The 16,025-nt window shown below is 42.4% G+C and overlaps 2 protein-coding genes across 2 annotated transcripts in view; one reads left to right on the forward strand and one right to left on the reverse strand.

Moving 5' to 3' along the window:
• Window positions 1–564: 564 nt before the first annotated feature.
• Window positions 565–5,299, reverse strand: LOC149914809 (uncharacterized). The gene is made up of 4 exons (XM_090125399.1): window positions 5,236–5,299; window positions 3,557–4,524; window positions 2,790–2,944; window positions 565–1,303 (listed from the first exon to the last, which is right to left on the reverse strand). Exons 1-3 carry the CDS (start codon window positions 5,297–5,299, stop codon window positions 2,867–2,869), a joined length of 1,110 nt encoding a protein of 369 aa, XP_089981525.1. The 3' UTR covers window positions 565–1,303; window positions 2,790–2,866.
• Window positions 3,807–16,025, forward strand: part of KAT6A (lysine acetyltransferase 6A) — a 31,424-nt gene continuing 19,205 nt past the window's right edge. Inside the window, exons 1-3 of the mRNA XM_031602156.2 lie at window positions 3,807–3,912; window positions 5,553–5,602; window positions 5,714–6,484. Coding sequence (XP_031458016.1) covers window positions 5,882–6,484 — 603 coding nt within the window. The 5' untranslated portion in view covers window positions 3,807–3,912; window positions 5,553–5,602; window positions 5,714–5,881. The remainder of the gene's footprint in view (window positions 3,913–5,552; window positions 5,603–5,713; window positions 6,485–16,025) is intronic.

Raw genomic sequence — 16,025 nt, forward strand, 5'->3', positions numbered from 1 at the left:
CGCACCGCGCCGCAGGGCACGTTCCGCCAGCAGGGGGCGCAGGGCATCACGCTCCGCCAGCACTGAATGACAGAACGGCCAGGGTTGGAACGGACCTCAAGGATCACGAAGCTCCAACCCCCTGCCACATGCAGGGCCACCAACCTCACATTTCACAGCAGCCTAGGCTGCCCAGGGCCCCATCCAATCTGGCCTTGAACACCTCCAGGGATGGACGGGGCATCCACAGCCTCTCTGGCAGCTGTTCCAGCACCTCACTGCTCTCAGCAAACAACTTCCCCCTGACATCCAACCTCAATCTTCCCTCTCTCAACTTCAAATCATTTCCCCTTGTCTTGCTGTTATCTCCCCTTTCCAAGAGCTGACTCCCCTCCTGTTTGTAGGCTCCCTTTAGGTACTGAAGGCTGCAATGATTCACCCCACAGCCTTCTTTTCTCCAGGCTGAACAAGCCCAGCTCTCTCAGCCTGTTCTCATAGTGGAGGTGCTGCAGCCCCCTGCTCATCTTTGTGGCTCCTCTGGACCCTCTCCAACAGCTCTCTGTCTTTCTTGTAGTGGGCACTCCAGACCTCGACACAGTACTCCAGAAGGAACTCCAATAGCAAAAAAAATATTGTCTTTAAAAGAAATAGAAGTTAACCCATTTGTTCAGCAGTGCTCAACCATCCTTTCTCAATACAGACTTCTCTGGAAGCAGTCAATTCCAACTGTTCCTAAAGCAGATTTATGGCATTTATGTTAGCATATGCAGTTTTACTCAGAGATACATATGACAATCTTGACACAGATTTCTGTATAGAGAAGCCCCTGTCTTGTACTGGGCGCCCCAGACCTGGACACAGTACTGCAGATGGGGCCTCACAAAAGCAGAGCAGAGGGGGACAGTCACCTCCCTGTCCCTGCTGGCCACCCCTCTTCTGATGGAGCCCAGAGTCCCATTTACTTTCCGAGCTGCAGGAGCACATTGCTGGCTCATATTAAGCTTTTCATCCATTAAGATCCCCGGGTCCTTCTCTGCAGGGCTGCTCCTTCCAGTCTGTATGGATGCCTGGGATTCCTCCGGCCCAAGTGCAAAACCTTGCACTCTGCTGTGTTGAACCTCATTAGGTTTACCCGGGCCCACCTTCCAAGCCTGTTGAGGTCCCTCTGAATGGCATCCCGTTGTGTCAACCACACCACTCAGCTTGGTGTCATCAGCAAACTTGCTGAGGGTGCACTCAATTCCATCACCAGTGTCATTGATAAAGATGCTAAAGATGTCTCAAGACAGACCCCTGGGGGATGCCACTTGTTACCAGCCTCCACCTGGACAAAGAGCCATTGATGAGCACCCACTGTCTGCAGCCTTTCCACCAATTCCTTATCCATTGAGTGGTCCACCCATCAAATCCACATCCCTCAAATTTGGAGATAAGGATGTGGTGGGGGACCATGTCAAAGGCCTTGCTCAAGTCCAGGTAAATGACATCTGCTGCACTGCTGCCTCTACCTGGTTGTGATCAACTGCTCCAATACAGGAAAAGAAAAGCAGCCTCTTTTGCTGCACAAAAAGAACTGCATGAGTGTAAGGCTCTCACTGCGTGGAAGGAAGCCTACTGGTCAGGACTGCTGCAAAAGCACTGGCGGGCTTGGATCAGAGTCTGCTGCCACCTGTTCTTCACAGGGCTGTTTAAAGCTTAAGTTAGACCTTGTTGCAACTACTCGTAGTTATTTCCCCCCGATTTCCCTATTTTGTTGTAACTATTTCTCCCCAAAATGGGGCAGAGGTCAGGCTGTTCATGCCTACGTCACATTTTTATTAATCCAGCATGCAAAAGGTTAACTTTTTTACAAAAGCAGAAAGGAGAACTGACCTACTTACTGTCATTTACACTTAAGATTTGTTTTCAAGTGAGTTTTTAAGCAGCAAGATTTTCTTTTTAATGTCTAATTCAAAACACTGCAATGAACTACATATTTGAGAGCAGCAACGAGGTATACGTCATTTAATTATGGTGTGCTGTTCTAAATTTAAACAATTATGTATGGTTTTAACATCACTGCTAAGAGGCTCTTGCTGTGCTATCAGAAATCATATAGGCATCATAGATAGAAAGCAGCAGCACACGGTTAAGTTGAACAGAAAGCCTTTATGCACTTGCCAACTTCTCTGAGAAACTCAAACCATTCCGTTTTTAACCTAGAAATTAAAGTCTACAGTCATGAGATACTTCTTATCAATATGAGTGTTCACTTCTTGTCTCATAAAACACCAATCCGTTTTCCCTGTAGCATACATACATTGTTTGAAAACAGAATCACAGAATCACAGAATTGCCAGGGTTGGAAGGGACCTCAAGGATCATGAAGCTCCAACCCCCTGCCACATGCAGGGCCACCAACCATCCCACCTAATGCTACACCAGACTGCCCAGGGCCCCATCCAATCTGTCCTTGAACACCTCCAGGGACGGGGCATCCACAACCTCTCTGGGCAGCCTGTTCTGGTTGCTTGTGCTTCTCACTGAGAGTGTTAATATTTCAACCAGTTCATGCTGTTATTTATTTTTTTTTAGTCATCAAGAACATTGCAGCCAATGCAAAAGATGCCACAGCGTAATAAATTCTTCCTGCACAGCTGAGGTGAAGGCTGCTGAGGGAAGAAGGGGAATATATTTCTGCTCACAATCTTACAGGCTTACGAAGAACTAACCGTGAGAGACAGCTTGTCAAAATCACTGGCCTTTGAGGAGTTGCTGTGTATCTGGGATGCTAATCTGAACTTTAAACTTCCCTAAGAATTTTCCCATACCTTGCTGAGAAGAATTTAACGTTGCAGTGCTGCTTGCTGCTGCAGGAATGTGGCCCATCTGCTTCCAAACTGGAGGATCAGGAGCAGAAGGATCGTGTTTTGTTCTCAAAGCCATTAAGTGCTTTTCTCCACGGTGGCTCAGGAGTTTGTATAAACTGAAATGTAAAGGAGGACACGGCAGAAGGTACAGCAAGAAGAGTAATTCCACACTGCTGGTTCACTTCCTGACAGCCTGAAAGCAGTTAAGGCTAGCTGAATCCTCAGGGGCAAAAATCAATGCTGAAAAAAAGTGCAGGGTTTGGCAACAGCTTTGCCTTCATAAAACAATCCCTTTCTTCCACAGTTTGCCAAATAAAAGAATTCTGATGATTCCGCTGTTACCGGTGCCGTGAGAATAAAACAGAGCAGAAGAAAGCAAGCTGCGTTTTGTTCCTAAATTACAACAAGAAATAATTCTGAGAGGTTGCCAGAAAAAAGCCTCCTGTAAATTCGGAGAACGGAGTGCAGAGGCGAACCCGTGTGAGCGCAGCGCCACAGCATCACCGGACCGTCCTGCGACGGGCGAGCTCTGCCGCTGCCGTTATTCTCTGGAAATTACACTCATATCCCACTCGGAACATTTGCTTTTGTACCGCAAAAACCTAACAGCAGAAATCCAAGACGTCAGAAAGCCACCGAAACTGCCCGACTGAGCGAGGGCAGGCAGGGCGAGCCGAAACACCTCATCCATCCCTGAGTTCAGCCTAGGGGGCAGAAAGCCGTCCTACCTCAGGGGCTGCAGCCGCCTTCTCACAGCACGACGGTCCGCCCGTGCCGTTCCCGCCGACTCCGGGCGGGCGGGAGCCCAGCCGCGCCGACATCGCGCCGACATCGCGCCGGCTCCCGCCCGAGCGCCCCGCTTCTCCCGCCCGAGCGCCGCTCCTCAGGGCCGCCCCGGGCCGAGGCCGACGCTGCCGCCCGCCGCGCTGTTCCCGGGCGGCGCCCCCGCCCGCCGCGGGCTGTTCCGCTGCCGCGCCCCCTCCCCCCGTCGCAGAGCTCCGGACCCAAGATGGCCGCCGTGTCAGTTTCGGGCTTCGCCGCCGTTCGGCCTTTGCTTCTCGGTTCCCGTCTCTCGCGGCGTTCGGTGAGCAGCGTCGGCGGGATCGCCCCGTCTCTATCGTCCGGTGCCGGGTAACGCGGGGACGGGCGGCCGGCGGGCCCCGCGGCCCGAGGAAGGGGAAGGCCCGCCGGGCTCCCCGGGCTCGCGGCCTGTTCCGGCCCCGCCGCCGCTCTGCGCCAGGCCCGGACCGGGCCGCTCGCCGCTCGCCGCCCCGAGCCCAGCCGGCCGCTTTCCTCGGGAGGGCGCGGATGAGGCGAGGCTCGCGGTCGAGCTCGCGGTCGGGCCGCGCTCCGGCTGTGGCGCGAAGCAGCGCGGATGAGGCGCCGCGCGGGCCCGGCCGGAGCGGTGCGGGCGCTGGGTGCGCTGCCCGGCCGCGGGGGGTGGGGAGCCGAGCGGCGCCCGGCTGCAACGGGCACGCGGCCCCAGATTCCCCGGTGCGACTCTCTGGGTTGAGGCGGGGCGCCGTGTGCGCGGCCCGGCCGGGAGAGGGATGGGCTTGAGCCGTAGCAGGTGCAGGGCCGTGCTGAGAGAACGGCGCCGGGACGGTCCTGAGCCGGTTATGTAACGGCCCGGAGCCGTGCCTCTCGTGATTGCTGGTGAAAAGAAAGAGAACTCCAAGCACGGAGCTTAACGCTTCTGTTCAGCGCGGTAGTTGTGAGTCCTTCTAGTGCTGGAGCCGTGCGGTTTGATGTCTGTATGTAAATACGTTCGGTGCATTGATAACTTCTTGAATACTTGCTAGAAATCAAATTGGAAGAGAATGGAGGGAACACCTGGCTTATGAATGAAGCCTACCTTGCAGAAAAATGTTATCCCTTTTAATAAATAGATGGTGAATTCTTCAGGGTTGGTGTACTTTTACACGCACGCTGTTACCACGCTAAGGAAAAGTCTTCGTTGAAGAGAACTGAAGACTGTAAAATAGAACCTCCTGCCCTTATATCTGCATCTTTAATTAACAGCGACATAAGTATTCCTTTTTCATTTGTATATGATCGCTTGTTACTTTGTCCTCAAGTGTGCTTCATCTATGGAGGATTATACACTTGTAGTCTTTTCTGCGGTGGCACATTTAATGACAATCTCAAGCTGTGTTTCTTCACTTTTTTTTTTACCTGATGGAACAACTGTCTTAGCTTTTCTTAGCAGGAGGGAGTCAGGTCTATGATTTATGCTCCTAGAAGAGTTCTGAGAGTTCCTCGCTGTTTGCTCAAGACTCTTGATTATTCCTACTGTTTTCTATTCAAATTCCAGGCAGTGTCTTCTGTGTGCAGAAATGAAGAGGACTGCTGGCTTGGGTTGATATTGTTTGGTTGTGTTTTTTTTGTTTGTAGATCCTTGACATACGTATGTTTTTAATGTTAGTGTAGGTTGTGCTCAGCACTGATATAAAAGTTGGTGTAGAATTCATGCTAGCTTTATAGATTAAAACAAGAAGAGCACACTTTTTATTTATTTTTTTCCATCCTCAAGGCTGTATAGAATTAATTTTTGCAATATTAAACCACCGTTCATTAGCAATGAAGATAGAACCTTAATTGTTACTTCTGTGTAACAATTGTAGCAACAGATTAAAACTTTGCTCTGTGTGTGCAATGAATTAATGTTGGCTGTTATTTTTTTTTTTTGTAATTGTTAATTGCAAATATCTCTTTCTCTTCCAGGTGTGATGTTACAGTTGTTTTAATTGTGAGCGTGCAGACCAAAAGCTGAGGTGAGCTACATTGAAATCTTTACATCTTAGTGGAAAAGCTTTGTGTAGCTGTTACTGGATTTATTGGAAAGAATTAGGAAATTTCTAATTGTTTTGCTTTTTTCCCCCCAGTGTGACGACACTTAATGTTTGAGAAAGGAGAAATAATTCAGAACAGAAAACGTGTATGCTATGGTTAGCTGTTTCCCATCATCCGAGAATCTGTTTTCCCATTGTGTGAAACTTGTTCAGCATCAGGATAAAGGATAACGACTCTATGGATATACAGAAGTCTTCACCATGGTAAAACTCGCCAACCCCCTGTATACGGAGTGGATTCTGGAGGCAATCAAAAAGGTAAAGAAGCAAAAACAGCGTCCTTCAGAAGAGAGGATATGCAATGCAGTGTCTTCATCACATGGCTTAGATCGCAAAACTGTTCTGGAACAGTTAGAGTTGAGCGTTAAAGATGGAACTATTTTAAAAGTCTCCAACAAGGGTCTCAACTCCTATAAGGATCCTGATAATCCTGGGAGAATAGCACTTCCGAAGCCTCGGAACCATGGAAAGTTGGATGGTAAACCAAATGTGGACTGGAATAAACTCATCAAACGGGCAATTGAGGGCTTGGGTGAGTCCAGTGGCTCATCCTTGAAGAACATTGAGCGTTTTCTGAAAGGTCAGAAAGATGTGTCTGCATTATTTGGAGGTAGTGCTGCCTCCGTTTTTCACCAGCAACTACGATTAGCTGTCAAACGTGCAGTTGGCCATGGCAGGCTCCTTAAAGACGGACCTCTGTACCAGCTCAACACTAAAGCAACCACTAATGCTGATGGGAAGGAGAGTTTTGAGTCTCTTTCCTGTCTGCCTCCGGTGTGTCTCCTTCCCCATGAAAAGGATAAGGTAAGACCCAATTTACGTAGGCATTTTTGTGTCATTGGTGAAACGTTTCATTACACAGTCACATTTGAGGTCAATTTGTTTAACTTGCATCTGGTAAAATAGAAATGGCAAATGTACTTTAAGGATCCTCTGTTCGTATTTCTGAGTGTGACCAGAGAAACTTGAATAGAGGTGACAATTTGTACATTGGACCTGGGAACTGCAAATGAAGTACTGTGGGGAAATTACCTCTTATGTGCTCAATTCTGCTGTATAGAAACATGTCAGGCTTACCACATGGTTACAGTAGCAAAACTTAGGCAAGCGAGCCTCCTCACTTAAAGTTGCTTTAAGATAGGGTAAATTTGTAAAGCAAACTCGAGATTATCTCATTTTTGTGTTTTAATTTGACTGCTACTTTAAAAGCTTATCTGAATACAGATAACACTGTGAAGTACTGATGAGCCAAATATTGTCATAGAGGCTTTAAGCATTCACAGTGAAGAATTCAATTTCTGTCCTCATACAGCTTTGTTGTTAAATATGAAGAGAAGGTACGTAGGTTATAGCAGTTGAAAGGAGGAGTGAAATCAGAGGATGTGGAGAGCATAGGAAGTGCTGTAATGAGCTGTGATGAGCTACTACTCTTTTGTGTGCCTCCTACCCATCCTTGAATGTAGCTTGTTATATAAACCAAAGCACTTTTCTGTTGTTTTCTCCTATTTTCTCGTTTCCTTTTTCCCCTTTCTTCCATCTTTTTGTGTGCCTGAGGTCTTTGACTAAGGAGTCAAACCTCAAGATCGAGTTGTTGGATTGAAACTGATACCCAGGCAGTATCTTTCCTATCATTTTTATGCTGCTGTGGAAGCAGAGTAAGACTGAAGTCTTTGTTTATTCAACATCCATTTGCCACTAATCATATCTATGTATTACTCGTCTGCAGGAGTTCAACAACTTGAAAATTATTTTTTCTATCCATAATATATATATTTTTGGACGGATTTTTTTGTTGTTGTTGACCAGTGAGGAGGTTTTTGAGTATCCTGCTCACAGTTTTCCTAATCAGTTTCACTCTGCAGGGAGAGGGAGTGTTTATGATCTCTTAAGATTTGAAGACTTTAAACTACTGTAGGAATCTTCTTCCTTAGAAATCTGCACAGCTGTTTTAATACCAGTAAAGGTTCTCTGAAATTTTAATTGTGGGAGTCCTGTTGTGGATGAAGTACTTGATAGAGTTGTGTTGTAGTTTGGTGGAATGTAATAATATGCTGAAAATTCCAGTAGCTTTTTCAAGTTCTCCGTCTTGATATGTTTCCTTCTCCAACTCTATCTGTAATGAAATCAGTAAAGAAAACTGATGATAAACAAGGCTGGTACATGTGTGAGCTGGACTGAGAGTGGGATATACCTGCTGTGCATATTACTATTAGCTATGTGTGTTTCACAGCCTAATCAGTCATCTGTCAAAACCCAGCACCAGTCTGATATTCTTTCAGATGAAGTGTTCCCTGTTTTTGTCACAGAACAGAATATATCAGATTGGTCACTGATAGTATGGGCTACCATAAATACTGAATTTCTTTTGAGGTTTGTGTTTAGGCTGTAATATATTCTACTTGTTTTTTCTCTACCTGCTCAAGGCTGAGGAGCTTGAACACAACATGGATGGTTATTAGGTTTAGAAGGTCTTACTGTAAGCTTTTGAACATTAGCTATAGTAGAAATATTGCAGAAGGTTTCCTCACTAAATTCTGACTTATTTTTTGATCTTTTATATTAAGATTCCACATTTCTACTCTTCCTGTACTATCTCCGTGCTGTGTAACTCATGCTGAGTTTCATGCTAGTTTCTTGAGTAATTTTGAAGATATTGTATGAAAACATCTATGGAAATTCTGTCAGCGTTAACTGGCACGTCAGTGGAAGCCAAAAGATCATTCCTCTTCTACAGGATTTTGAACACATTTTTTTCTTTATGCAGATGTTGTGATAATCTTCCTCCCTTCTACTGTCTTACTGCATCACAACCAGTTAGGTGTGTGCAGATGCATGCTGAGGTGTAGTAGTTTTCTTGCTGAGTGCTTGAGAGTGCTGAGGTTGTTTTGTTTGTTTTCTTTAAGGGAATCATTCAGCACAGCTTTCTCAGAAATATCACTGCCACGTTTCTTTAGTTTGGTTCTTGAAATGGTTTTGGCAATAAGACAAACAAACCCTTGGTCTCCCAGAACTGATAAATCCTAATGACATTTTTCATATTCACTCTTCTTTTATCCTGTTACTGTTTGGTCTTTAACATCCTCTTGAGAGCTCTTTATGTATTCATGTCCAAACTTATGATTCTTAAGGGTGTCATAGTTCTTTGTTTCATTTAGAAATACATTTTCTACTCAGCTGCAAGTGCTTACCTGTCTGTGTTTGACAATAGTGTCACTTTGTTTAGGTGCCTGAAAGTGAATATTCAATTATGTGTATTTGCCTGTGTGAAAGTTGACGTTTAAACTTTTCAAATAAAATTAATATAAAATGGTGCCATAGAAGTTTGTTTCATAAGTATTATTTACTATTTTTTCCACCATCTTTCTTCCTCAACTTATGCAAATACCACATCACAGAATTCAGGGCAAAAATTGCTAGCAGGTTGTCATGGTTCATCAGGTAGCAGTGATGTTTTGATATCTCTAGCCTGAAGACACAACTTGGATGAAAACAAGCAAATAGAACAAAGCCTGCTGATGAGTAGAGTTCAGTGCAGAAACTGGCTTATCTGTTAGTGACAATGGCTGGTTAAAAAAAAATAATCATTGTCTTGGGTGAACTTCACTTTAAGGAAGTAACATTTTTTTCTTTCAGTTTCCAGTACTTTAGGAGATAGAATGGGGATTGCACTTAATTGTATCATAGTATTTCTTCTGACTGTAACTGAGTTTGGCATTGATTGTGTGGTAAATAATAAACTGGTAAGATCCACAGTGCTTACCCCCATAAAGGAAAAGAAGAAGATAGGAGAGGGAATGGCAAATTGTTGCAATATCTAGATATAAAGGAAAGAAAAGACTGCTGAGTTGCTGCTGAGGCAGACACCACCTCTTCAGAATATCTGCATGTGAGGCAGTGTAGATGGCAGGCCTCTCATACTGGGTTAGCCAAAGAGATGGTAAGCATGGAGCAAAGAACATTCTACACTGAGGCAATTATTCATCTGTGGCTTTTCTTCCCACATCTGTAGGGAGAGAACAATACAAGCTAGATTCTAAATAACGCAATCCCAAAGTTACAGTGCAGTTTCCAGTTGCACTGTGATACTACCTTTTATGTCATTTAAAACTAGATAGGGATGTAGTTGATGTAAATACCTAAATATTGTCCTGCAATGCAGCCAAGAGCAAGGAAAAAAAAAAAAAAAACATTCAGAAAGTGGAAAACTAAAAAGTGAGGACTATGCCTCTAGCTGAAATAAAAGGAATATTTAGAGTGGATTCCTTGTGCTGGTATTTCATATGTTCTTATGGCATGTCTGTTTCTCAGCTGCATGGTTCTATCTGTACCTATTGGTACAGATAGGGGTTGTTATAAATGCAGCATCCTGTAGGCTTTCCCTATAGCAAACAGTAGGTCTAAATCCCTTTATTACATCATGGTATTTACCTAGTGAAGCCAAACTTCTTGTATCTTTTCAGAAAGTTTCTATGGTTAAAGGGCACCGTGGTTGTTTTGAAGGAATTAAACATACAATTGTTGTATTTACGTTGTGTCTGCCTTAAGTAAATACCTGTTAATTCCATATCTTAAAGCAAAGAGCTGGCCCAGTACTGATAAGGAAGTTATTTCTGGGTTGATCTGTTCTGGGTGGAGTACAAAAAGGATCTGCAACTGGAGCATTGTCATTACATTTTGAGAGCTCACCCCTGTTCTCCACAGGTGCTCTTCAAGCTTTGGTTACCAGCTGGAGGAGGATTAGGATTCTCTCTCTTCCAGCTGGCTCCTTGGAAGAGAGGTTGTAGTTCTGTCTAAATAATTGTGGTTGATAACAGATGGTCTCCATCTGTACTCTGTAACTCTGGAAACTCGAGTGCTAAAAAAATTACCTTGAAATTGATTTGCTTGATTAGTGAACAGGTGAAGTAGCTCATAATAATAGAGCAAATGTAAGCGTGTCAGAAATGTTACTGTCATGAGCAACTGTAAGTGGACGCTCTGAAATAATGCCTTTAGGATGAAATGATGCATGATGATAGAAGAGGGAATCAGGCAGAATTTGGAGAATTGGTAACTTGAGCAAAGGCTTGTGACTGTGGGAAGACATGAGATGTTGTGGTGGAGTGATGTCAGTGGGGTACTGCTGAGGAGAAGGTATTTGTAATGGTATGTGCTGACACACCTTCAGAAGAAGATTAATACAGAATATCTGTCTAAAAAGGATGAGATTAGATCAGCGTGTTGGCTGAATCCCTGTTGGTAGTTCTTTTTGTCGTGGTGATTGTTAACAGAAGTGGAAGGATGCATCTCTGAAGTTTGGCTATTAAAGCAATCTTGTTTACTGCAGAGTCATGAAGCATGGACAGACAAGGTGGATGGATGATGGAGAACGATGCTAAGTAAATGACAGCTTGACTCCAGAGTTAGCTGCGTTGTGTAAGAAGGGAAACAACAGGGAGAAAGAAAATAATCTGCTGTCATTCTGCCCTTTCCCTAGTTTCCCAGCAATTTTATCTCATGTCAAAGTGATGGTAGAATAAAACAGTTAAAATTATAAACATGAAATGAAGTAACATCACTTTTGTCAAAAGGCAGGTTCCATGTTCTTACAGTAAGTACAAATATGCAATCAGCAGAAAATCTGCTAAATAAATCCTATGTGTGACAGACTGCTGAGTCCTTTGAACTCTGTCCTCGTGGAGCAGGTGGGTAAGTATGTTTTATTCCTGCCTGCTCCTTTGAGAGTTGAAAGCTAAACTTTCTGAGTCGTGTGGTATATTAGTCTTCATTCTACCTGTTTAGGTTTTTTGTTTACTTTTTTTCCTTTATTTGTTGGGTGTATCTGCCTTAACTTCCCTAGACTCAACAATTTTTCTGACTGTAGAATGCCTTTTCTTGGAACAAGTAATACTGCATTGTGCATTGAATGAGAAATTGTAGCTTTTTTTCATTATTCAAGATTCTGACAGTCTTTCCATTCTTGCTGCTGTTGTGCTATACCTGGATTTTTAGTGAGATTTAAAAGGAAAGGACAGAGGAGGGTGTCCAAAAACAGTCTTTGTGCATAGCATCTGAAATCCCATTGATAATCTATTTGCTTGTTTAGTATTGAAGACAAATTAAGTACTCTGTGGACTTGCATGAATGATGAATTACAGGTTTAAAGTACTGCGTTTTCCAGGTATGATTCTATGAAGACCTATGAATCACCCAAACTTACTAATTATTATCAATGCCTACATCAGTGGACTGTGTTGAAAAATGGGTTAGAACAAATTATTTCTCTTGCTACACAGCTAAATACCTGAAAATACTGAATTCTGTGCGTCAAGAGCCTGGAACTTTCTTAAATCCTACTGTGATGAATATGGTAAAACATTGAGCAGAATATTTTGTATTGAATAATTACGTGCAGAGTGTTGGGCTCTGTTTTGTTTTGTTGGTTTGTCTGTTTAATGTTCGAGGCCTTACAGCTTCAAAAAGAAAGGGTAGAATTCAGTCCTGTAGTTCCACTTGTGTGGTTATCCTGAGTGAACTACAGATAGCAGCCCTTTGTCAGGTGTTTATAATGTGCACTGAGTTCTCATTCACAGTTCTTTTTCGTACTTTTTCTGCTAGCACATTTATGTGGGCTACTGCATTGTGTCAGATGTTCCTATTTGCTTGTATTAGTTTTCTAATTGAACTGTTTCCCCTGCCTTTAGGGATGCAGCTGATGCTGAAGGAAAGCAGGGTATAGTATCTAAAGATATAATTGTTTATTGTATGCACAGAAATTACTTGGGTGTTCACAAAGGTCTCTTCCCCAAAATAGTTATTTGTTAGAAACCAAAATTATTACTGAAATTCCTTATTTTCTGTGAAAAAACAAAAGATCATGGAATGCAAATTAAAAGTTAGGAACAGAGGATATAAGGGAGCTTTTAAGATAAAGCTTTGAGCAAAGAGAAGGGGAGTAACTTGAACTGCCAGGTTCTTGAATCGGATGGTCAGCTGAAGTGAGTGCTTTTGGGCTGCAAATAAAGAAATTTGGATCTCTCTCCATGGGTCTCTCTTTTCCCCCTGCCCAGTAATCCTGCAGGCAGGAAGCCTTGTGATGTGATTCTGACTGGCAAACAAATCTTGCAGCGATTTAATCCTTTGAGAGGAGTTGTTCTGGGAATTTTATTTAATGATGTAGTGTTTAAATATTTCAAACTAACATTTTGTGAAGTTCTTATCACAGCAAGGCATTTACTTTAGTTTGAGTGCCAGCCTCAAATCCTCAGTGATTTTGTTCCCATAGATTTATGGATGTCATAATCACCACATATAATTCAATCTGTATACACTGTACTATCTGAACTACTAACCTCCACGTTGCTCTTGTACCAGCATTTCAGATGTTCTTTCTGTAACAGCACAAGAAAAAATTTGATTTGAATGTTCTCAATTTTTCTAATGACCCTCTTTTGTTTCTCTTATTAAGAGATATGCATTTCATATTTTTCTTGTCTTTATTTTTTTTCTCTCCTACACTTATTTTGATGTTATCTCAAGTTTTAGGCTGTCTATTCTTCCATTTAAATATGCTTCCCTAAGCAAGACTCAGCTAAGTGAGCTAGAGACAGAAAGTCTCCACAGGCAAACACACGTATGTTGTTTTAATAGACACACAAAAGGCTATTACAGTTTAGATTTGTTTTCTTCAGCACAAAGATTACTTTAATATCATTTCCCAAATTATTTTGTTTTGGGTTTTTTTTCCCCACTACGTACAATAACAACAAAGCATTATCTGTAAAAGAGCTTTGGTAACATGAAACCCAGCCCAAAGCAGCACCAGTTACTGGGAAGAAAATTTATGCCAACCAAAACCAGGACAGAGACTAACAAAAACCCATTGCCTAGCATGAATTCTAAGAAGCCATCTGTCAGTGCTCCTAGATAGTAACTTCTAGCTAGGATTCTATTATGCTGTAGTGATATTGGTTCTGTAAGTACTGATTATGGTGGATTGTTTCACTGCAGAACTGACAAACTAACATGCAGGATGTTTTAAACAGCAAAGCAAAAAATAAAAATAAAAAAGGGGGATGAGGGGTGAGTGTGTGTGTTTCTTTTACTCCTGCTTTGACTTTGCACTGAAGCGATGCCAACAACAGACACAACTACAAGCAGATGTGTGATGATGGAGCAAACACAGTCCTGGTATCTAGTGAGTCTCTGGTGGTACTAAAATGTTTGCAGAAGGTAGTGTGTTCAGGTTATTGACGATTACCACTGACAACACGGGCTGCAGAGTTTGCTATGAAGGCTTATCTGTCAATTTTGAGTAGCTTCCTAACTCATTTTTCCTGAATTAAGAAGACAAGATCAGATGGATTGGCCAAAACTGATTTTTTGGGTTTGTTTGTTTCTTCTCCCCCTTAGATACTTTTTTGAAGTCTCCTAAAGGGAGAGGGTATGGTTTGTGTAGAGCATGTTTGGTTTGTAGACATCCTTTGTATAGTAACAACATGTGCTTAGAGGCTGGCAGGCTGTAAGATGCTGTCAGTCTCATTTATTCTGGCTTCCTCCCTCACTGAGTCTGGTGACATCATGCAGATGGATGCTCTTGTGAGAAAAACAGCAGAAGGAGTTGAAAGTCTGCCAAAAATTTGCTGTATGAAACTGAGCTGGCTGCTTCCAGTCTTATTTTCATTCTTATTGTGTGCTTGCATTTTTCACTTGCCAGGATGTTCTTTGCTGAACAAACAGAGCAGCAGTGAGGTCTCTCCCATCTTTAGCATAACGCCCTTCACTGAAAAGCTGTAGAGGAATAGCAGTCTTATATCTATTCAACATCATTTCAATTTAATTAATTATGCTAAAACATTTTGAGTTCTAATAGCACCTAATTCCCCCCCAAACCTGAACTCTTTGTTTTGTAAGTCTTGTTAAATGTGTTTGCAGTTTGTCTTAGGTGGCAAACGCAGGAAAACATCAGAATTGTGAAGGTTAGGTTTAGAAGAATTGGATCAAAGAGTAGACAGTGATTACATGTGGGCATGCAGATTTGAAGGACTGTGGGATAGCAGCTAGAAGAGTTGAAAAAGATTAGCTTAGGCTGTTGTCCTTACAGATGCCCTATAAAATTCTCTTTGACTAAATAAATTATTCTCAAACTTCCTGCAGAAAATACATGAAATATTTTACTTCTTTCCCAAAAAATTGTGTGAATGTTGCAGCTTTGCTAGAAGATTGCTTTCACAAACTATTAACATAGCTACTGTTAAATGAGGCCAGCTGTGTTTGAGGAATTTTTTTTTTTTGTGAAATACTTTGTTCTTTATCCTCTTCCAGTCTGCAGAAAACTGCTTATATTCAAAGGGAAAAACTCAACTTGTGGAACAGCTAATGAAATTCACCCCAAAGTTCTGCCAGTCAATAAATTATAGAAAAATAAGATATGGGGAAAAACATAACAGGTAGGATTATTCATGACTCTCTCTCTATATCTTTATTGGAAGGAATATGCAGCTATTAAGGTCATGTAGGCATTTCCTAACAACCTCACTCACCCAGCTGGAAAGCACATATAATCATTTGAAAACTTTATCTAAACTGAAACTATTCAGATGTGAACTGGTAGTACAGCAAATTCTTAATAACTTACATGCAAGTCTGCAGACCATCGTAGGGCTGTTTTTTTTAATCCAGGAGCAAAGTATTTTATATTACAGCTACTGGAAGTGTTCTAACAATCACCTTGCTGCAGTGTGGAAGTGCATGATTGCATTTCCAGAGTGGCAATCTGAAAGTATCATGAAGGTTTGGCTACTTGATCATTTGAATGAACTTTATTTGTAATTAATCAAATTAGGTTTTCTTCTGGCTGCTGTAAACATTGCTGTTTATGTATGTTATGTATGGCTATATAAAGTTTGTATCAGTGGTGTTGGATAGGAGCTTGCACAGTGTGAGTAGAAGTGAAATTAAGCACTGATTAATGATACTAAGTCATTTGCAAATACAAGCACAGAGTAACTGAGACACTTCTGTGTCAAAAGATGAAGGACCCCTAAACAGGAGGCTTTGGTCAATGTTTTCTGAGATGACTATGGCTGGAGAATCCTTTCCTGACTTTCTGTGGAAGTGAAGATGCTGTCTTTTCCTCACCCACTTGAAGACTCTATGCCCTGCATAACTATCTACAGTGTTTGGTTTTCTCTTTCTCAGCAGAAACTGTGATCTCTCTACTAACTAAACCTATGAACGTGTTTCAGATTGAAAGAGTTTGTCAGGTGTTTTCATAATAATATACATATAAACACCTTCTGTGACTTACCAAAGGTTAGGGTAAATACTGGTATTCAGGGTGTGGGATGTTAGGCTTTCATTTCCA

The sequence above is a fragment of the Phasianus colchicus genome, chromosome 27 (genome assembly GCF_987193195.1).
Source record: "Phasianus colchicus chromosome 27, bPhaCol1.hap1.1, whole genome shotgun sequence".
Classification (NCBI taxonomy): Eukaryota; Metazoa; Chordata; class Aves; order Galliformes; family Phasianidae; genus Phasianus; species Phasianus colchicus.

What these genes read in the sequence shown, in the direction of transcription:
- LOC149914809 (XM_090125399.1), bottom strand. Translation starts at nt 5,299, where the DNA reads ATGAATTCTACACCAACTTTTATATCAGTGCTGAGCACAACCTACACT. An exon ending in CACTAACATTAAAAACATAC is followed by an intron (nt 4,525 to 5,235) that starts GTATGTCAAGGA and finishes CGCGCTGAACAG; the next exon opens with AAGCGTTAAGCTCCGTGCTT. An exon ending in AGGCGGCTGCAGCCCCTGAG is followed by an intron (nt 2,945 to 3,556) that starts GTAGGACGGCTT and finishes TTTACATTTCAG; the next exon opens with TTTATACAAACTCCTGAGCC.